At 36.1% G+C, this 22,664-nt stretch overlaps 1 protein-coding gene across 6 annotated transcripts; it reads left to right on the top strand.

Annotated features, from left to right (window-relative positions):
* The first annotated feature begins 8,970 nt into the window (after positions 1–8,970).
* Positions 8,971–15,037, top strand: LOC148872510 (uncharacterized). Of its 6 annotated transcripts, none has more exons than XM_088972129.1 (9): positions 8,974–9,146; positions 10,592–10,780; positions 10,864–11,706; positions 11,796–12,090; positions 12,329–12,538; positions 12,888–13,061; positions 13,374–13,571; positions 13,674–13,787; positions 14,402–15,037. In XM_088972129.1, exons 2-9 carry the CDS (start codon positions 10,725–10,727, stop codon positions 14,756–14,758), a joined length of 2,247 nt encoding a protein of 748 aa, XP_088828255.1. In that variant the 5' UTR covers positions 8,974–9,146; positions 10,592–10,724; the 3' UTR covers positions 14,759–15,037. The 6 variants fall into 6 exon arrangements, with proteins under 6 accessions (XP_088828253.1, XP_088828252.1, XP_088828255.1 ...); XM_088972130.1 differs by having other exon boundaries at positions 8,975–9,177; XM_088972131.1 differs by having other exon boundaries at positions 9,143–9,554.
* The last annotated feature ends 7,627 nt before the right edge of the window (positions 15,038–22,664 follow it).

The raw sequence follows: 22,664 nt of genomic DNA on the forward strand, positions 1-22,664 counted from the left end.
ACTGACCTAGTAGTAGACTAGTAATCCTTTTGTCTTTGGGCCCAAGCTTCTACCTATCTATGACTCAGGGCCGTTAATGGTCCAAGTCAATCCACTAGGCCAAAATTAGCATTTTGAGTCTTGATTTTTAGTAGGGTTGTTCATGGGTCGGGTTGGGTTGGTTTACTGTTATTTTTCCAACCGACCTAACTTGGTTGGGTTGCTTGAAAATGAAATTGAAACCGACCCTGTGTTAGGCAAAACCAACCTGGTTGGTTTGGGTCGGTTTGGGTCATTTTGAGTGCTTGAGTTGAGGGGCTAACGGAGTAAGGGCGGACCAAGTCAGAAGTTACAAAGAAATGAGAAAGTCAAATTGTGTTAGAAAAAGAATACTGAAATTTGAAAATTTAAGAAGGCTTCTAAAAAAAGACACCTAATTGTAATTACCTATTTGGTGTAAAGGACCTTAGAGAATAAGATCATTTCTTTAAACCTTCCAAAAAAATGCAAGAAACTATTAATGGCATTCCTTGTCATGCAATGCTTGCCATTAATGGCATTCCTAAAGAGAATACTAGAAAGTAGAAACTATAAGTAACTATAATTAGCTAGAAAATAGAAACTAAGTTAGGTACTAACTACTAAGTACTAACTAGAAACTAAGTCGATTCGGGTCGATTCATTTTCGATTTTCATGTGTGGAAACCAAAACCAAATCGACCCATTGGTTTATGCTTTTTAGTAACCCGAAACCAACCGATGCTAAAGAAAACCCGACCAACTAGGATTAGGTTGGCCCAGGTTAATCGGTCTGATCGGTTTGAGTCTTCTTATGAACAGCCCTAAATTTTAGTAGAACTTACTCCAAATTTTCATTTTGAGTCCTGATTATGATAGGGTTAAAAATGATTTTACCTATTATGACCCAATTAGTATTCTAACCAATATGTGTATATACATTAACACATGATAAAGAAGAGACCCCAATGTGTGTGTATTTAAAAGTCTGCTGGGTTATTGTTAATTCACCAAGCCAAAGTTCTGCTGGTTATACTTTGCTAAACCCTTTATACTCAGATAGCGAGGACTACACTGACTTAAGCCTTATACGACCCATAGATAGCCCTGCTCAAGTCAATATTGCAAAACCACCTAAATCATGACTCACTACCAAAAAATCTCATACATATGATCCTTCTTTTATGGTTGATGATTAGTTGAGATGGTCACTCCGAGTACCTGGGCTCTTTATGGTATGGTTATTGAGTCTTATGTGTACCCTATTTTATCCTTGCCCCTGAATCACCTCTAATGTTTTTTTTTTTAACCTCAAATATTACTCCAGGTGGAGGGGCACCATCTAAAATTTTAAGGGTTTTTACTGTTTAGTCCACCCCACAATTCTTATCTCCACTGTATAGTCGGAATAGGTGTCAATTCGGAATTAATGCTAATATATAGACGAACATTAGTGTTTAGGTGAAGGTATTTGAAATTTTGAATTATTGAAAATCTGCAATGGAATTCAGAATTCTGAGGTAGAGTACAATATACTTACCCTAAAATTTTATTAAATAATAGCAAAAATCACATAAAACAGGGCAGGAGATAGACCGTCTTGCCCACCTAGATACAATAATCTCACCCTAACTCTCTTGCATCCCCACTACACAAAGAAAAATCAATAATCAATGCACGGCATAGGAAGGTTGATAATATCTTCATGACTTTATGCCAAAAGGTCTTGGTGAAACTGAAAATCGGCTGTAAGAAAACCACAAGAGCCCTCATTTATCCCTTTATTAGCCAATATATCCCCTCAAGGTGTGAGAGAAAGAAATCTCCATCTCGTTAATAATCAAGCATTGAATCCCCTCTAATGTATATTATGTGATATCAAAACAATATCCTTGACCCAATAATTGAGAGTCATTGTCACCCTGAAAGTGGAAAGCCGAAGATTGAATTTGTGGAATTGCAGGTTCTCTTTGTTATATGTATGGCTATGGCCAATGGACCTCATGTGCACTCTTCTCTGTCACCACACGAGTCCCCTCTAGTGTGTATTGTATAATACCACAAAAAAAAAAAAAGAAAAAAAAAAAAAGAAACACTTACATAATGGATGGTTCAATCCTCTAAGAGCCAAACATGTGGTTCATTAAAAGGAGATTATCTAAAACTCATCATGACATTTCAGGACCTCCAAAATGAGCTTTACTGTTTAAAACTCAACTTCCATTAATAGTTGTCCACATAAGCATTTAAGTATTTTAGATGATCAAATTAGTCAACCTTATTAAATATTTTTATGATAAAATTATTTATGACTATTGTGGGCCCGGCCTGAGTTAGGGGTAATTATTATGAAAAATATTTAATAAGCTTGACTTACCATTCAGGGATAGTTTGGTCATGTAAAATACTCAAATGCTTATATGGACCGGGGTGTAACTGGATCGAGTTCGAATCGAACCTGGCAATATCCGAATTTGAATCCGACTAGAAAGTTAATATTTGAATTCGAATTCGATTAAATATTCGAATAATCGATTAGCATTTGAATTTGACCAATTAATTATTGTAGGTAATTAATAACTATATAAAATAAATAATTTATTTATATAAATATATAAATATATAAATTATTTATATAATTTAATTATTGTATATATAATTTACATAAAATATTTAAATATTTTATATATTATATATAAAAATTAAATAATCAGTCTAATTTAGATTTTTATCGAATTGAATTAGGTCATGTCTAAATTCGAATTCGATTATCTATTCGGTATGAATAGGATATCTGAATTCGACCAATTAGATATTCAAATTCTCTAAATTCAACTCGATTATATTAAATCTTGAATTCGAAATCGAATTTTTGAATACTGTTGACATTCCTAGATGGACAATTTATATTAACAATCACAAAGAGTGAAATAATGAAAATATAATGGAAGGTGAATTTTAGGTAATAAAACTCATTGACAGGGGTTTGTGAAGGTTTTGAAAAGTCAGGGTTTAAGAAATATGCCGAGTTTTAGATAAGATGATTGAACGTTCCTCCAAAACTGGAAGACTCCGATGAAACTCATGTAATTATAAATTCTCTCGCATAGTAAAGTCAATGGACCTCAAAAAAAAAAAAAAAAAACTCCTCGACGGATCCAGGCCTCCAATATCAATACCAAGTGCTTATGTGAGATCTCAATGCTGGCAGAAAACACCTCACGTGAAGTGAGGCCGTGAGGGTCCTGGCTCTGCCCGAGCCTCTGAGTAGCGACACTCACGACCCAACCACACTCCACAACCTGACGAACTGTATTAACCAAGACAAGAGGACAAAGCTTCTTAAATGGAATGGCCGGCTAGACAACGCTCATGGCGTTGTCTGGGATTCATGAGTCCCTTTACTAATAGCAAATATCTAATACATTATTTGAGCCTTTGAGGTAGGTAGGTGTATCGACCCAATTACATAGCTGATTTGATCATGTTATGCTTATCAATAATCCACCCAACATTCCTTGCTACTACTAGCACCTACAAGACAACTTGGACATTAGAATTGATGAATACTTCAACATTCCAATTTGATCTTTATCATTCAATGTGTGGGTTGCAAAGTGTCTTGCCAAATGTGCTCTTTCTTCATTTTCTGTAACTTGATTATTATCACCCGATTTCTTGATTCCTGTTTTGAAATATGATGTAATTGAGTAATTTGTTTAATGAATTTGCCCACAGATATCAAAAGAAATATCAGTCTTGCCCATGATAAAACATTAGCAACCACTCCATTAATTAGTAGAAATAAGATAAATTGTTGTAAAAGAAGAACCCATACGGCCATACCCAAAACATTATTTCTTTGTAAAGGCTTGATATGAGGTCTGAAGGGTACTTTTGGAATAAACTATGGGCTCATGACTAAACATTTCCCACTCAATTTTAGTAATTATGTGACCATTCTTCCATGTTGCAATACTAATGGTTCTTAATTTACAAAAGGTCGATTAAGTAATTAAACCAGTTACAAACTATAGCGGTGTTTTAGCAACAACCCATTAAGTTCTTGGACCCAATCAATTCCTATTTGGTCTTAAAAATGTGGAGAGATTTGCTTTAAATTTTAAAACATGTGGCTAAACCTCCCTTTCATAAAAGGAACTAAATAATAAAGTGGGTCCCTCATAAAAGGAGCAAGGGTCCCATATATTCCTAATTTAAATTAGAATAGTGGTTCAGACCTACCATGTGGATACTGGATAGATGTCCCCTAGTTTATTTTCCGAATTAGATAAATGGAACTCTATCAAAGACTTGAGCTATTTAGCTATTTAGTTTTCATCTTAAAAAAGAAAAACATTTAATTTCCTAAATCAATTAAGAAATCTATCCCTAAGCTTTCAACCTCCAAGTTGCAACCATTTCTAATAAATAGGAGAAAAGAAAATTTAGGGTCCGTTTGATTTCTTGGAATAGGTGCCTAGAATTGGAATTAGAATGATTCATTCAGATTCTAACTATTTGTTTGGTAGGAACAGGATTCTTGGGAATAAAATTCCCCTATAAGAGGGCATGGTCACTCCATGCCCCCCCCTCCCCCGTGGCAATGGGATTCCTACTCAGAGTCAATCAAGAAGTAAATAACTCATCAAACCCCCCTCAAGCTAATGTTAATAAATAATAAAATATCAGTAAATTAATAATAAGGTGATAATAAATAATAATATATTAATAATAAAATATTAGTAAAGTATTAACACAAATATTGAAAAATAGTAATAAAATAATAGTACTATAATAAAATATTAATAAATTTAACAATAAAAAGCAAATATATTATTTATTAAATAATAATCATAATAATAATTAAATATAAACAAAATATTAATATAATATAATTAAAGTAATAATAAAATATTAACATATTAATAATTAAGTAATAATAAATTAATCTTAAAATAGTAAACAAAAACAATACAATTTTAGTAAACTAATAAAAAGACTAATATAAAATTGAATTTTTTCAGTAGATTCTGATTCAAACTCCAAATGAACCAAACAACAATTGGAATCCGATTCTAATTCTTGATCGTAGCAAACAAACATCAGGTATAAGTGATTCCGATTTTAATTCCTAGGGATTCCAGTTTTGATCTTGTTTGTAAACCAAATGGACTCTTATTGTTATCTATAAGGCTCTGTTTAGCAAGAGTGCAAATACAAATGAAAGTGATAGCAATTGTGTTTATTTAACTTTTGATTATGATTAGGGTCTATTTGGTTTATATTTGGAATCAAAATCAAAATCCTTCAGAATTGGAATCAAAATTAAGGATGGCAATCTCTACCCTTCTCGCCTTGACAGGGATGGTTTTTTTGTTTGAAATATGGGTTTTGAGATTCTATAACCCATACGAGTATGGGTAGTGTACAATGTTAGGCTAAACCTGACCCTCCTTAACCCACATATTATTAGAAAGCATATAAATTTTATATATTAATTGTTGAACTTAATAATAATTTGAATTTCATGTGAAGGATAATTGATAGTTTATGTGTTTTTTACATGTCTTAATCAAATAATTGAAAATTTTGTTCTTTGTTTGTGTTATCTTATTTATTGCTTATAAAATAATAGGAGGGTTTTGCGTTTTTATGCACGTGGGAGGGTTTTTATTCTCAAAATCCAACCTGCTATGGGTTTTGGGGCAAGTAGGGTCTAGAATTTGCAAAATCCTCATCAAACTTGCCTTGTTGCCATCCCTAATTGGAATCTATTTCCATAGCCTATTTGGTTTAGACAAGAATTAGAATGGGAATTAGAATTAGTTGGGATGAGATTTCATTCCCAAGGAAGGGGGAGAGAATGGCCATTCTCTCAAATGGGGGAATGTCATCCCACAAAGAAGTCTAAGAATAGGGATGGGATTCCCATTCCACCCAATCAAATAGTTAGAGATTCTAGACCCCTTTTCCCGCATACTAAACAGACCTTTGAACCATATTAGAATAGGGGCTTGGAATTGGATCCAACTATTTGGTTGGGAGGAATTGGAATCCCATTCTCATTCCTGGTGGAATGGCATCATCCCATTTAAGAGAATGGCCATTCCCTCCCCCTCCCTTGGAAATCCCACTCGAGCTGATTCTAATTATTATTCCGATTCCTGTTTGAAATCGAAATTCCAAACTTCCAATTCTGATTCCTAAACAAATCAACCTTAAAATTTTCACTATATTATTATTATTATTATTATTATTGAAAAACAAGTTTTTAAAGAATAATTTTTTAAGGTAAAGAAAGAACAAATTCTTACAATTAACCTTATGCTTTTTTTTTTTGAAAACCGATATTAAAACTGATCTTAATAAATTATTGGTTCCAAATATCTGGAACCTAACCCGAATGGATAGGTTCCAGTTTCTGGCTTGAACGGTTGAACCCCCTCCTCACAAGCGCACACTTATTTGGCGGGAACAACACCGTTGGTGTCGATTGCTCGTGCATGGAAAAGTGATGCCCACTGTGGGGACAAGACCGTTGAATTACTATAGTACCCTCCAACTTTCAAGAATTGGCCATTACGGTGCGGACCAGGATTTCCTGTTTTCCATTAGACGGGGTATCTGTGGACTGTGGTTTCAGGCTTTCAGCCTTTCAGGTAGCCTTCCATGATTTCCTGCTTTCTATGTTGAGAGGAAACCCACGTCACACCACACCAGCACTTTCCAAGTATCCAATCAAGTGCTGTTTCTCTACATTAAAATGGTGGGACCCAAAGAATACAATAGAAGAGAATAAAGGCACACAATACGCAGTTCGGATCTCTTGCCCACAAGATTAATCCTACTCCTACTACACCTATTCACATATCATTAAAATGCAACTTGATTTCCTTTGTTGCTGTCCTCATAAGTCATAAGTCATAAACATAAATTCAGGCCTAGGGCAATGATCTTATTTTCTATTCTTTAATCAAATGAACGTCTCAGTGATAAACGTTATTTACGTGACTAATATTACTAAAAAGGGTTAATTGTATATTAATACTATGTCTTTGAGACTAGTCTTATTTGATACCCAAATTTCAAAATATGTCAATTCAGCATCTGAACTTTTAAAACGTTCTAGTTTAGTCTTCATCATTGGTAGTGTATCAGTTTCCTGTAAATGCGATCATGTGTAATTTAAAATTTTTGAAAATATCAAAATTATCCTTCAAAATAAGATATTGTTTATCATATTCTTCTTTAAGAACCAAGATTGAGTCCAAACAACGATAAATAACTTAAAAGACATTTGAATTAGGACATTTAAATGACTAATAAAAAAAATTAGATAATACCTAAAAGGTTTTTGCATCTTTTCACATGTCATTTAGGCTCAGTTTAGAAATAGTACAAATACAAAATAATATATAAATTTAAGGTTTTGCACTCTATATATTAATATTTGCACTCCTTCCAAATAAAGCCTTAGACTCAATTTCTAAGAAGTACAAATACAAATATATACAAAATAATATAAAATTTAAGATTTTATACTCTACAAATTTATATTTATACTCCTTCTAAACTGAGCTTTAATGGTAATTAACAATTTTGGACAAAATTAAACGTTTTGAGAACTCAAATACTAAATTGATACGTTTTAAAATTCGAGTACTAATTTGCAATTTACCCTACTAAAAACTCACCAAACCACGTGCATGGAAATGGGGGCCTTTGAAGGAAGTCCTCATTTAACGAGTCATCAATAAAACCTTTCCGCGCTTTCTCGTGCCTTCGATTATGTCTACGAACTTTCCGCAATATTTCTGAGCCAGCGATTTGGGCGTCCTTTCTTTCTTTAAGCGGAGTACCTATAAAAAGACAAAAATACCCCCGTTTTTTTCGAAAAAGCAATTCCACAACAGGGTTAACCTTGGTCAATACGCCAGACTTATCGTTTGAAGGAGCAACAATTAGCAAACTTAGGACCAGGAGATCCAATCATTCACTTGCTGCTTTCGCAAACATGAATGATGGGCCCCATCAACCATCTCACCCTTTAATTCTGTACTTTTCTACCCACATGGCCCACAACTAATTAAAATCATTGGATTTCGTAACCATCCAAATAACTCTTGATGATCATTTAATCGGTTAATCAGTAATCACCAATCAATTACTTGCACGCTAGTGGGCCCAACAAGCCATCTGGAGCCGTTAGATTTATTTCAAATCAAACATGATGAGATCTAAGCCTCGAAAACATAAATGCCTCAACGAATCAATGTGCATCAACATTTTTTTGGTTGGTTTCTCACTTCTCTATTTAAAAGCTGGCCCACTTGGGATTGTGGGTCCAGTAATGATGATGTTGTTAATAGGAGGCATTATGGACCTTTCTTGGTAATTGGACCTTAAGGGAATTGTAGGAAACAGGCTAACAGCAGTTTGCCTTTGCCATGCCGAAGGCTTCCGTAGCATGTTGGTGTTGGGCATATAAATAAATAATAAAAGACGACAATGATGTAGTACATCAAACTCATCGTCAATGTATCTATTTCGCTCTATCTTGATTGTGGAAGATGACCCTGTCCGTTTATCTTCTTGTGGACTCTGACCCACACCAGGTTGGTCACCATTTGGACGGTCAGCAATGGGACACCACGAAATCTTCCAGAAGTTGAGAAACTGAGAAGAACAGTACGGACGTAGGATGGGGCGCATATGTGAATTCGGCGCCAGGTCTCTGATAGAAAGCAACCGGGAATGAATTCACATCTGCGCCCCACAGAACATCTCAACCGTTTTTCGGAAACATCTCCGAATTTGTTCTTAATGCACGCTGAGATGTGGATGTGGGGCGCCAATGTGAACTCACCGGGAATTTCCAGTCAGTTTCAGCCACCGACAGCCTTCTCCGGTAACCTGATACTGACCGTACGAACAGCTGGGCATTTTAAAAGAGACTCCCTCGATCGATCTGGCCAATCGTCCTTCTCTCGGACACTTACTTATTCATTGCAGACACAATTTACGGAGAGAGAGAGAGAGAGAGAGCAAGTAAGCGAGCTTTAAAGGCGGCCATTAAATCTCGTTAATGGAGCTCTGAAAACCTGTAAATAAAAAATGGCGGAGAATGAGACTCGCGTTTGAATTTTGTAAGCCTGATAAAGGAAAAGAGTTTAAAAGGTTTTACTGAATTTTATTCTATAATTTTTATTGTTTGTTATATCAAAGATTGCTGCTTGCATGCTTTTTACTTGTCCATAACTTCTTGTCGTTGCTTGTCGCCTTATCTTCTCGATTCTACTTCCAAGAAAAATGCAGACGAAATGTGCTCATTGTGCTCTGAATCATCTGATCCGATGTTCTGCAAAGCAGGAACTTGGCGCTTCTATGGGATTTCACGTTTTCTATGCTTTTCTAGTTGATTTAGCAGTATATAAGCTGTTTTATGTTATATTTTGTGTAAGTCTATGTTCTTTCCTTCTGTTCTATATCTCTGCTTGTTCGGTTAGTGGAGGAAGTTGGAATTTGCTGCGTTTCCTTCAAGTGGTGCTCGATCGGTATGTTTCCAACGATTTCAAGTTTTCTCGATGTCGGTTTTCTTATGTAGGCTGGCCATCCAAACCATACATTGATTGTTATCTGGTTTGTACTTAGAATTGAAGTTCATTAATTCACACTAATTGAAGCTAGATTATAATTGCTTTGCTTTATGTGGAAAAATTTTATAGGTTCCATACCACTGGAAATTTAATTTCTCTTACTAGTTGTTTTGAACTTGCTTCCGCTCGTTGATGTTAGTGAATTCCAAATAGATCCGGTTTATGCTGCCATACATTGATCTCGGATGGGATAAAAGCTTATTTCATGCTTTGGTTGAATTGGCTCTTTCAGTCGGGATTCCACTTTCTGTTTCTTTAAATTTCTGGACTTTAAAGAATATAAACCAGATTCTCTCATTCTATTAAGCTTTGTCCAGAATCTGGTTTCATAAATCATGTTCCCTTGTTTTGAGAACCCCTCCCCCCCTCCCCCGCCCCGGTTTTTTACTCAAATACTTCTGATCTTTTCCCAGTAGTAGCAAAAATTTCCGTCCCTTAGTGGTCGTCTGATGACCGTTGTTGAACTTTAAACTTGTGCATGCATCTAAATCTGGACCGGGAGTTAGTCAATTGATTATTGCCTTGGCGTAAATTTTTGTTGGATTTTTGAATTAGAAGTATATCATATTTTGTTCTCTGTTATGTGCCAAAGCAGGTCTATACATGGTTATAGTTGCGCACACATGTTTGATATGATGTTCTTTAGTTTAGTTCATTATGGTTGGGATGATCATTACTCATGTTGATTCATGAAAATGTCACAAAGGTTCAATTGATACATCTTTTAATCCTTGATTTTCACAAGCTTCCTTGTTTGTTGAATTTATCTTCTATTCTAGTTGAAATTGATCCTCAAGTTTATATTACGGTGGGTGATGGGGTGATGTTCTCAAGTAGGCATTTCCCATTAAACAAGTCCTGGAAATTGAGCTTTGTGAGTGCAACTATTTGTTATTTTTATCCTTCATCAATAGCTTTTTATTTTCATTCCGCAGTTAGCAAGAAGTAGAAAAAGCATGAGAGATACGGTGAGGAAGAAAGACATACCAAATAATAGCCACAGTAAACGATCCATCCAAAGCTACAGGAGAGAACACAAAGTGCATGAGAATGGCTCCAAGAAGTTGAATGCAAAAGAGGTTGAATCTAGAAAACCGGATACTAAGCTTGACTCCAATATCTCAGTAAGTTATTCAAATGCAGCAGGCACAGAGACTAGTGAAGTTTATGACAACATGGTTATACATTATGTGAATGATGTGGACAGGTCTGAAGAGACAGATGCAGATCTAAATGCTGATCAAATGGTTGCAAAAGGGAACAAATATGAAATGGAAGATCATTCTAGTGATTTGGAAAAGGATCCTAAGCATGGAAAGGAGGATGAATCTGATTCTGAGATGGCAAAAGATTCTGTATCATCTCAAGGGGATATACAGACAACAGAGGATGACAAGGTAGAAAGAGTTTCAAGAGTTCCCAAGAAGCTTGCAAAAAAGGAATCTTCTGAAAGCCGTCCACATTCATCAACAATTAGAAAAAATCACCAGGAAACAAGTAAATCACAAAATGTTTCAAACAATACTTCAAAGAGATCTACAAAATCCAGCCAAGGGTCTCCTAAGGTGAACTCTAAGGGCCTCTCAGATAATAAAAGTAATAATATGAAAGTTCCTCCAAAACCTTCATCGGAATCATCTGAAGGAGTTGATGATAAGGCTATTGATGAGGTAAAGGACATAAACACCTTGGATGAGGCACCCAGTGGTGCTCATAGTATTGGAAGTGATGATGAAACAGCTGACACAGAAAAGAATGGTTTGGAAGAACAGAGAGAAATTGTGAATCATAAGATTGAAGAGATGGAGCAAAGAATTGAGAAACTTGAAGAAGAACTGAGAGAAATTGCTGCTCTTGAGATTTCACTCTATTCTGTTGTACCAGAGCATGGGAGCTCCGCACATAAGGTTCACACACCTGCTCGACGCCTTTCTAGGCTATACATTCATGCTTGCAAGCATTGGACTCAAGACAAGAGAGCCACTATTGCAAGGAACACTGCCTCAGGGCTTGTACTGATAGCCAAGTCCTGTGGTAATGATGTCTCAAGGTGACATAAATGTTGCATACATGATTTGAATAATTCAGAATGTTTTCTTGTTATTCCTTCTCTTGTGGACTAACATTCCTTCTCTTCAGGTTAACCTTCTGGTTATCAAATACCATTGACCTAAGAGAGATTATATCTCAAGCTTTTGGCAATTCACACCACTCAAATCCAATTACAAGGTTTGTTGAAGCAAATGGAGCAAAGATAAGTGAAGGGAAGCCTTCATCACTGAAGTGGAAGGCCAGTCCTGGTCCCAAGCAGGTGAAGAAACTTGGTTTCATGCAAATTGTTGATGACTGGCAGGAGACGAGTACGTTCATAATGGCACTAGAGAAAGTTGAATCCTGGATTTTCTCTCGGATTGTCGAGTCTGTGTGGTGGCAGGTATGAGAGAGATGCACTTTATGAATCTTTTTAGAAGAGTATGGATGCATAATATATCAGAGTCCCTTGCATAACTGAAGCTACTAATAATTTACTTATTTCAAAATGAAGTCTCATTACATATTTAAATAATTCATATTCTGCCATATGTAGTAGTCGCTATCATGTTTAATACATATTTCTGTAATTAGGATCTGATGTATTTCTCTTTGAGCTGATTGAAGTGATCTTGTTTCAGACCTTAACTCCACACATGCAGCCTCCAGTTGAAGATATGCACACCAACAAAAGCTTTGGAAAGCTGTTGGGGCCAGCCTTGGGTGATCAGCAGCAGGGAAGTTTTTCAATTAACCTTTGGAAAAGTGCTTTCCGGGACGCCTTCCAAAGAGTTTGTCCTGTTCGAGCAGAGGGGCATGAATGCGGTTGCTTGCCAGTACTAGCAAGAATGGTATGTACTGATAATACCCGTTGATTTTCGTTTTTAGTTTTTCCTGCCTTTAGAGGGTGGGCCTTGCTTGGCACAATGGTTGGGTTGCTCCATTGTGACCTCAGTGACTGGGGTTCAAATCTTGGAAACAGCTTTTCTGTGTATCTGCAGGGGTAAGGCTGTGTACATCTGTTCCTCCCCAGACCCTGCATTGGCGGGAGCCTCGTGCACTGGGCTGCCTTTTTCTGGCACTTATCTTCTTTTCAACTTCATAGGTAGCAGAGATCCTTGTGAGATCTTGATTTCTGGCACTTAATTGTGCTTTGTTCACTTTAGAAACAAAGCAATTCTGTATCTTTCTTCTTGTCAGGTAATGGAACAGTGTGTGGCAAGACTTGATGTTGCAATGTTCAATGCTATTTTACGTGAGTCAGCCCATGAGATCCCGACCGATCCTGTATCTGACCCAATTGTTGATTCAAAGGTTCTGCCCATTCCAGCTGGTGACTTGAGCTTTGGATCTGGTGCACAACTGAAAAACTCTGTATGTTTTGTATCTATCTGCATGTTCTTTTTCTAATTATTATCCATTTGTTTTATTAAGCACATTAGCCTGATTGTTGTACTCATGAGTGGAGATTGCATGCACTTCTTGCATTATTATTATTTTATTCATACTTTTCTCTCTTAAGAACCATATATGCTTCTTGTAGGCCAGCTGAAACACTGCTGTTTTGTTAGGCATTCAGCACAGAAGTTGTTTGTCTGACCTCTTACACATGTCAGTACAACTATGAGGCTGCTAGTTTGAAGATATGATGAATACTAATTAGGAAAGTCTTTGCTCTAAATGCAGGTAGGTAATTGGTCTAGATGGCTTTCTGATCTGTTTGGCATGGATGCTGATGATTCCGTAAAAGATCAGGCCAGTGATGAGGATGATTTCAGACGAGTTGGGGATGCCCAACCCAAGTCCTTCTATCTACTTAATGCCTTGAGCGATCTTTTAATGCTCCCAAAGGACATGCTTATGGACAGATCCATCAGAAAAGAGGTCAAGCTTGCAATTCCATTATATTATTAACCCAGACATATTTTCTTGCGCCATCTAACCACACAATAAGATTGCTAAAATTTCTAATTTCATGTTCTATAGGTATGCCCTTCCATTGGTCTTCCCTTGGTCAAGCGCATACTCTGCAATTTTACTCCTGATGAATTCTGCCCTGATCCTGTCCCAGGGGCTGTCCTAGAGGCCTTGAATGCTGAGGTATTGTTTTGACTGCATTTAAATTTCTGAATCTAATATGTTTCTATGCTGTGCATTGAAGCACCAAGTAAACCATATAGATTCTGCTGCCAGATTATTTTGTCCCTTCAATTGGGTGGTATTGCTCGCAGCAAAAAAAAAAAAAAAAAAAAAGTAGTCTTATCACCATTTGATGAACCTCATCCAAATTTACCTGGGTTCCAAATGTTAATATTAGAACCCCTATGGTGCTTTTTTTTGGTCATTGCCACAATCATCTCATAGATTGATTTTCAGCATAGCAAGGTCCCACCTCACAGAATATTTACTGTATTTGTCTGGTAGGACATTTTACTATGGTACTTTTAGGTTTCCTCTCTTAGAAAACTAGGCCAGCGTTTTAATCAGTCACCGGTTTTGACATGATATTTTGCCTTTTTCACCATACAGCGGCGTGTTCTAAATTCACTGGGGTATAGTTGAGTAATTCTGCGACACTAGTCGCATGTAGTGTGTTCTCTTTTTTTTGGTTAAATAAATATTAGTAAAATATCTGAAATTTGTACAGCACAGGAACGGAATCATCTTTTGTCCATTTCTGATGGTAATTTATCCGATGTTTGTGTTCAATTCAGAGTATTGTGGAATGGAGGTCATCAAACGGAGACTCCAATAGCAGCTTCCCATATATTGCTTCTCCAGTGGTTTACACCCCTCCTACCCAGGCTGATGTGGCTGAAAAAGTTGCCGATGCCGGAGGAAAACCTCAGCTAGGGAGAAATGTATCAGTCGTTCAGAGGAAAGGGTATACGAGCGATGAGGAATTGGACGAACTGGATTCTCCACTGACATGCATCATCGACAAAATGCCACCATCTCCCACCTTAGCAAATGGTAAGATGGGGAACGGAAATGGAAAACACAAGGAAACCACAGGTTATGGTGGAGGTAATGTGAGGTATGAACTCCTCCGCCAAGTTTGGTCTACATAAATGCATGTCCCGTTACTTCTTTACAAACAAAAGAAAACAAAAAAGAAAGAAAAAGAAAGTTAAAGGCAAAAATAGAAGGCACATATTTGCAAATAACTTGAGAGAGAGGGATAGGGATTGATTTTACAGTTGAAACCATTAGCCCTTTTGTAAATTACACCTTGTTCAATGTATCAGGAATGATGTCCAGAGCAATTTCCTTGAATTCAATCGCATTAAACTTGTCTTTCTCAATTATTGGATCTCGGGAATAAAAATAAAAAGGATAAATTGCATACAGATACCTTGTACTTTGGGGTACCCTTATTTTCGTGCCTGAATTTTCAAATGTATGAATGTATGACTGCTTACTAAACTTTCAGAAATATACATTTAAGTCTAACTCTGTAAACTATTCTCACTGTGAAGATAAAATTATGAAAATTTTCATGTTTTGATTATTTTTTGTACTAGTCATCTTCTTCTAACTTCAGACTTGGGAAACGGTTCAGTGACAGCATTTTCATGATTTACGGCCAAACGACATTTGAATTGAGCCTTTATCAATTGTAGTTTGCGTCCAAAATCCAGAGGTAGAAGATGAACGACAAATCTCAAGTAAGGGATAATCTCATTTGAAAATTAAGGTCCTGAAATGAGACTATCCCATATTTATTTGCTAAATAAAAAATATGAAGTCCCATCAATCCTATTTGTCGAAAAAAAGTCCTTTTTAGACTTTCAGCTAGCCTTAGGGTTGACCCATGGGTCAATTTGGGTCATCCTAAGAAATAATTAAAATTTAAAAAGTAAAGAAAAATTATATGAAAAACGTCAAAATTAAAGGAATTATCCTTAAAATTCTAAATATAAAATAAAAAAAATTGAACATTTAACAATTTAAAGACTAAACATAAAGAGTAACGACAAAATAGAAAAAATTAAAGAGTGGAAACTTCTAAAAATGCATAATAGTCCCAATTAGACTTGACAATCAGGTCAACGGGTTGACCCATGACCCAATCCAACCTAACCCAGTTTTTTCCAGGTTGGATCGGGTCATTTTCATATTCAGGTAGATAAATATGAGACCCTAACACTATTTTTCTGGGTTGGGCCACGTTGGGTTGCGTCAATTTTTTGGCAGGTCTAGTCGTAAAATACCTAATAAAATCATAAAGTAAACACTACAACAAAATTGGTTTCTTTGTTCGATGTACTCAAAAATCCTCTACTATGTTTTAAAATTCTTTAAACCCATGGGTGAAACTCAGCGTTCGAAAAATTTTAAAATGAACTATTAATGATATAGTTCTTCCACTTGGACCATGATAGTCATTGTTGATATTCTTCACAAAATCATGTTCAATAGCATTTATATATACACAGTTCCACCGTCGCCAATCCAAACTTGATTAAGTGGGTCAGGGCTCGAACTCGGGCTAGGCATTTACAAAAAAAGCCCGAACCCAACAAAAAAAAATTATTCGGGCCCGATATATTGGAGCCATGGACGAACTTGCAGATCTAAACTCATGAATAATCTTAACTTGGAACAGGTCGGGCCAACTCAATTCATCGACCTACCTGATCCAAAAATTGGTTTAATTCCATTGAAACAGATCCGAGTAAACAATGACCAACGAAATTTAACCACCACCAACAGTAGCATCTCTAGAAGTCGCAACATACCCAATAAAATCGTTAAGTAATTGCTTGGACAAAACTGTTTTTCTATGCTAATTATACTCATAATTTCTCCAATATGTTTTAAAATCTTTTCCACCCTATAATGAAACTCAGCATCTGGAATATTATATATTAATCTATAGATACTTCTATTTTTACTGAAGGACCATAATAGCCGTTGTTGATATTCTTGACAAAATCCTACTAAATAGAATTGATATCTACAAAAATGTTATATTGTCACTAACCTAAGCTCGAATAAGTGGGTTTAGGATCGGGCTAGACATCTATGAAAAAGCCCAAGACTGAGCCGACAAATATAATAAGTTTCAGTACATTGGGTCCTCGTACGAGCTAATGGGGTTAAATGCAATTCCAATCTTGACTTAGAATGGGTCAGGCCAAGATATCCGTTTCGGGTTATCCAACCCATTAACAAGTATAATCCCAGGTAATCGAAACGGGGTAACTCACAACCACCGCAATTTAACCTCGACCAGCATAAGCATATCTAAAGTCACAAAATTTCCAATAAAATCCTAAAGTAAATGCTGGTGCAAAATTTGTTTTCTCTATTTGTTGCACTTGAAAATCCTCTACAATGTTTTAAAATTTTTTCTATCCATGGATCAAACTCAGCATTGGAAAAAATTTAGAATGAACTATTAATGATATAGTTCTTCAACTTGGACCCTTATAGCCATTGTTGATATTCTTGACAAAATCCTGAACAGAATCTATATATATGCAGTTGTTCCACTGTCACCGACGCAAGCTCGATTAAGTGGGCTGGGGCTTGGTCTTGGGCTGGGCATTTACAAAATAATCCCGAGTGCAACCCGAAAAAAATTGTTCGGGCCCGGTATATTGGAGTCGTGGTGAATTTGCGGATCTAAACTCATTAACAATCTCAACTTCGAATAGGCCTGGCATCTCAGTTCATCTACCTACCTGACCCAAAAACAATATTAATTCACGGGAAACGGAACCAGGTAAGCCACGACCAATGAAATTTAGCCCCCACCAACAATAGCATCTCCAGAAGAAGTCGCAACATACACAATAAAATCCTTAAGTAAATGCTAGGACAAAATTGGTTTTCTATGTTTATTGTACTTAGAAATTCTCTAGTATGTTTTAAAATCACTTCCCCCTATAATGAAACTCAGCATCCAAAATATTATAAATTAAACAATAGATACTTCAGTTCTCTCCCAAGGACCCTGATATCCATTGTTGATATTTTTAACAAAATCCTAATCAACAGAATTTATATCTATAAAAATGTTATATTGTTACCAACCTAAGCTAAATTAAGTGGGACTGAGATCGGGCTGGGCAATTATGATAAAGCCCAAGCCCGAGCTAACAAATATAGTTGGCTCCGGTACATTGGGTCCTCGTACAATCTAATGGGGTTAAATTCAACTCCAATCTCGACTTAGAATGGGCAGGGCCAAGACATCCTATCGGGTTACCCAACCCATTAATAGGTATAAACCCAAGTAATTGGAATGGGATAACTTACAACCAACGCAATTTAACCTCGGCCAACACAAGCATCACTAAAGATGTAAGATACCCAATAAAATCATAAAGTAAATGCTAGTACAAAATTCGTTTTCTCTATTTGTTGCACTTGGAAATCCTCTACAATGTTTTAAAATTCTTTCTACCCATGGATCAAACTCAACATTCGAAAAAATTTAGAATGAACTATTAATGATATAGTTCTTCAACTTGGACCCTTATAGCCATTGTTGATATTCTTGACAAAATCCTGCTCAACAGAATCTATATATATATATATATATATATATATATATACCCATGGATCAAACTCAACATTCGAAAAAATTTAGAATGAACTATTAATGATATAGTTCTTCAACTTGGACCCTTATAGCCATTGTTGATATTCTTGACAAAATCCTGCTCAACAGAATCTTTTATATATATATATATGCAGTTATTCCACTGTCACAAACACAAGCTTGATTAAGTGGGCTCGGGCTTGGTCTAAGGCTAGGCATTTACAAAAGAAGCCCGAGCACAACCCGAAAAAAATTGTTCGGACCCGATATATTGGAGCCATGGTTAACTTGCAAATCTAAACTCATGAACAATCCCAACTTGAAACAGGCCTAGCCATCTCAGTTCATCGACCTACCTGACCCAAAAACTGCGTTAATTCCTAGGAAACGGAACTGGGCAGCACAATTCATTTTCTCAATTTATTGTACTTGAAAATCCTCTACTATGTTTTAAAATTCTTTCTACCCATTGATGAAACTTAGTGTTCAAAAAATTTTAAAATGAACTATTAATAATATAGTTCTTCCGCTTGGACCATGATATCCATTGTTGATATTCTTGATAAAATCCTACTCAACATATTCTTTATATACGCAATTGTTCCACCGTCACCTACCCAAGCTTGATTAAGTGGGCTAAGGTTGGACTTAGGATGGGAAGTTACAAAAAAAGCCATAGCACAACCCGAAAAAAATTGTTCGGGCTCAGTACATTGGAGTCGTGGGCGAACTTGCGGATCTAAACTCATGGACAATCTCAACTTGGAATAGGCCTAGCCAACTCAATTCATTGACCTACTTGACCCAAAAACTGGTTTAATTCTAGGGTAATCGCAAGTAATTGGAACGAGGTAACTCACGACCGCTGCAATTTAACCTCGGCCTGCACAAGCATCTTTAATGTTGCAACATACCAAAGATAATCCTGAATGAAGTTCTGGAATAAAATTGATTTATCTTTGTTTGTTGTACTAGGAAATCCCCTAATATGTTTTAAAATTCTTTCTAACCATGAATAAAACTCAGTATTCAAAAAATTTTAAAATGAACTATAAATAATATAGTTCTTCTACTTGGACCATGATATTCATTGTTAATATTCTTGACAAAATCCTGCTCAACAAAATCTATATATATGCAGTTGTTCCTCCGTCACCAAACCAAGTTCGATTAAGTGGGCTCAAGCTTGGGCTCGGGATAGGTATTTACAAAAAAAGCCCATGCCCAACCCGAAAAATTTGTTTTGGCCCTGTACATTAGAGCCCTAGACAAACTTGCAGATCTAAACTAAAGAACAATCATAAATTGGAATAGGTCGGGACAACTTAGTTCATCGACCTACCTGACCCCAAAACTAGTTTAATTCCATGGAAATGGATCCGGGTAAGCCACAGCCAACAAAATTTAATCCCCACCAATAGTAGCATCTCTAGATGTCGTAACATACCCCATAAAATCCTTAAGTAATTGTTGGGACAAAATTGAATTTCTATGTTCATTGTACTCAGAAATTTTACAATACGTTTTAAAATCATTTCCAAACTAGAATGAAACTCAACATCCGAAATATTATAGATTAAACTATAGATACTTCAATTCTTTCCCTAGGACCATTATAGCCATTCTTGATATTCTTGACAAAATCCTACTCAACAGAATTTATATTTACAAATATGTTATATTGTTACCAACCTAAGCTCGGATAAGTGGGCTCAGAATTGGGTTGGGCATTTATGAAAAACTCAAAGCCCAAGCCAACAAATATAATTGGTTTCGATACTTTGGGTCCTCATACAAGCTAATGGGGTTAAATGCAAGTCTAATCCTGACAAAGAACAGGCCAGGCCAAGACATACGTATCGGGTTACCAAACCCATTAATAGGTATAATCCCAAAAAATCAAAACGGGGTAACTCACGACCAACGCAATCAACCTTGACCAGCACAAGCATCTCTAAATTTGCAACATACAGAATAAAATCGAAAAGTAAATGCTAGTACAAAATTTGTTTTCTAAGTTTTTTGTACTCAGAAATCCCCTACTATATTTTAAAATTCTTTCTTCCTATGAATTAAACTCAACATTCAAAAAATTTTAGAATGAACTATTAATGATATATTTATTCCACTTGGATCATGATAACCATTGTTGGTATTCTTGACAAAATCCTAATCAATTGAATCTATATATGTAGTTGTTCCACCGTCACCAACACAAGCTCGATTAAGTGGGCTCGGGCTAGGCATTTACAAAAAACCCTGAGTGCAACACGAAATAAATTGTCTGGGCCCGGTATATTGGTGCCGTGATGAACTTGCTAATCTAATATCATGAACAATCTTAAATAGGAATAGGCCTGGCCATTTCAGCTCATCTACCTATCTGACCCAAAAACTAGGTTAATTCCTAGGAAACGAAACAAGGTAAGCATGACCAACGAAATTTAACCCCCACCAATAATAACATCTCCAGAAAAAGTCTTAACATACACAATAAAATTCTTAAGTAAATGTTGGAAAAAAATTGGTTTTCTATGTTCGTTGTACTAAAAAATTCTCCAATATGTTTTAAAGTCGTTTCTCCCCTATAATGAAACTCAACATCCAAAATATTATAAAGTAAACAATAGATACTTTTAGCTCTTTCCCAAGGACCGTGATAGTCATTGTTGATATTCTTAACAAAATCCTAATCAATAGAATTTATATCTATAAAGATGTTATATTGTCACCAACCTAAGCTCAGTTAAGTGGGATTGGGATCGGGCTGGGAATTTATGAAAAAGCCCAATCCCGAGCCAACAAATATAGTTGGCTTCGGTACATTGGGTCCTCGTACGAGCTAATGAGGTCAAATGCAACTCCAATCTCGATTTAGAATAGGTTGGGCCAAGACGTCTTGTTAGGTTACCCAACCTATTAACAGGTATAATCCCAGGTAATTGGAATGGGGTAACTCACGGCCACCGCAATTTAACCTCGGCCAGCACAAGCATCTCTAATATTGCAACATACCCAAAAATGTCCTGAATGAAATTCTAGAATAAAATTAGTTTCCTTGGTTTGTTGAATTGGGAAGTCATCTATTATATTTTAAAATTCTTTCTACCCATGGATGACACTCAGCGTTCAAAAATTTTGAAAATGAACTATTAATAATATAGTTCTTCTCTTTGGATCATGATATCCATTATTGATACAGGTAAGCCACAACCAACGGAATCTAGTTTAATTCCATCATGATATCTATTTGGATCAACTTTTCGACCTACCTGACACAAAAACTAGTTTAATTCCACTAAAACGGATATAGGTAAGCCACAACCAATGAATTTTAACCCCCACCAACAGTAGCATCTCTAGAAGTCGCAACATACCCAATAAAATCCTTAAGTAGTTGCTGGGACAAAATTGGTTTTCTATGTTCATTAATCTTAGAAATTTTTTAATACGTTTTAAAATCATTTCCAAATTAGAATAAAACTCAACATTAGAAACATTATTGATTAATTCTTTCCCAAGGTCCATGATACTTCAATTCTTTTCCAAGGTCCATGATAGCCACTGTTGATATTCTTGACAAAATCCTACTCAATAGAATTTATATTTACAAAGGTGTTATACTGTCACCAACCTAAACTCGGATAAGTGGGCTCGGGATTGGGCTGGGTATTTATAATAAAGCACAAGCCCAAGCCAACAAATATAGTCAGTTCTAGTACATTAGATCCTCGTACGAGCTAATGGGGTTAAATGCAAGTCCAGTTCTGATTTAGAACAGGTCGGGCCAAGAAGTTCGTTTCGGTTTACCCAACCCATTAACTGGTATAATCTCGAGTAATCTGAATGGGGTAAACTCACCACCACCACAATTTAACCTCGACTAGCACAAGTTTCTCTTAAGTTGCAACATAACCAATAAAATCCTAAAGTAAATGCTAGTACAAAATTCTTTTTCTCAATTTGTTGTACTGGAAATCCTCTACTATTTTTAAAATTCTTTCTACCCATGGATCAAACTTAGCATTCAAAAAAATTTAGAATGAACTACTAATAATATAGTTCTTCCACTTGGACCGTGATAGTCATTATTGATATTCTTGACAAAATCCTACTTAACAGAATCTATATACACGCAGTTGTTCCACCGTCCCGAATGCAAGCTCGATTAAGCGGGCTCAGGCTTGGTCTCGGGCTGGGCATTTACAAAAAAGGCCCGAGCACAACTAGAAAAAAATTGTTCAGGTTCGGTATATTGGAGCTAGGGTGAACTTCCGGATCTAACCTCATGAACAATGCCAACTTGGAACAGGCTTGTCCATCTTAGTTCATTGACCTACCTAACCAAAAAAACTGCATAAATTCCTGGGAAGCAGAACTAGGTAAGCCATGACCAACGAAATTTAACCCCCACTAACAATAGC

Source organism: Nelumbo lutea, chromosome 2, assembly GCF_056320005.1.
Source record: "Nelumbo lutea isolate HS-2025 chromosome 2, American lotus-T2T, whole genome shotgun sequence".
Lineage (NCBI taxonomy): Eukaryota > Viridiplantae > Streptophyta > Magnoliopsida > Proteales > Nelumbonaceae > Nelumbo > Nelumbo lutea.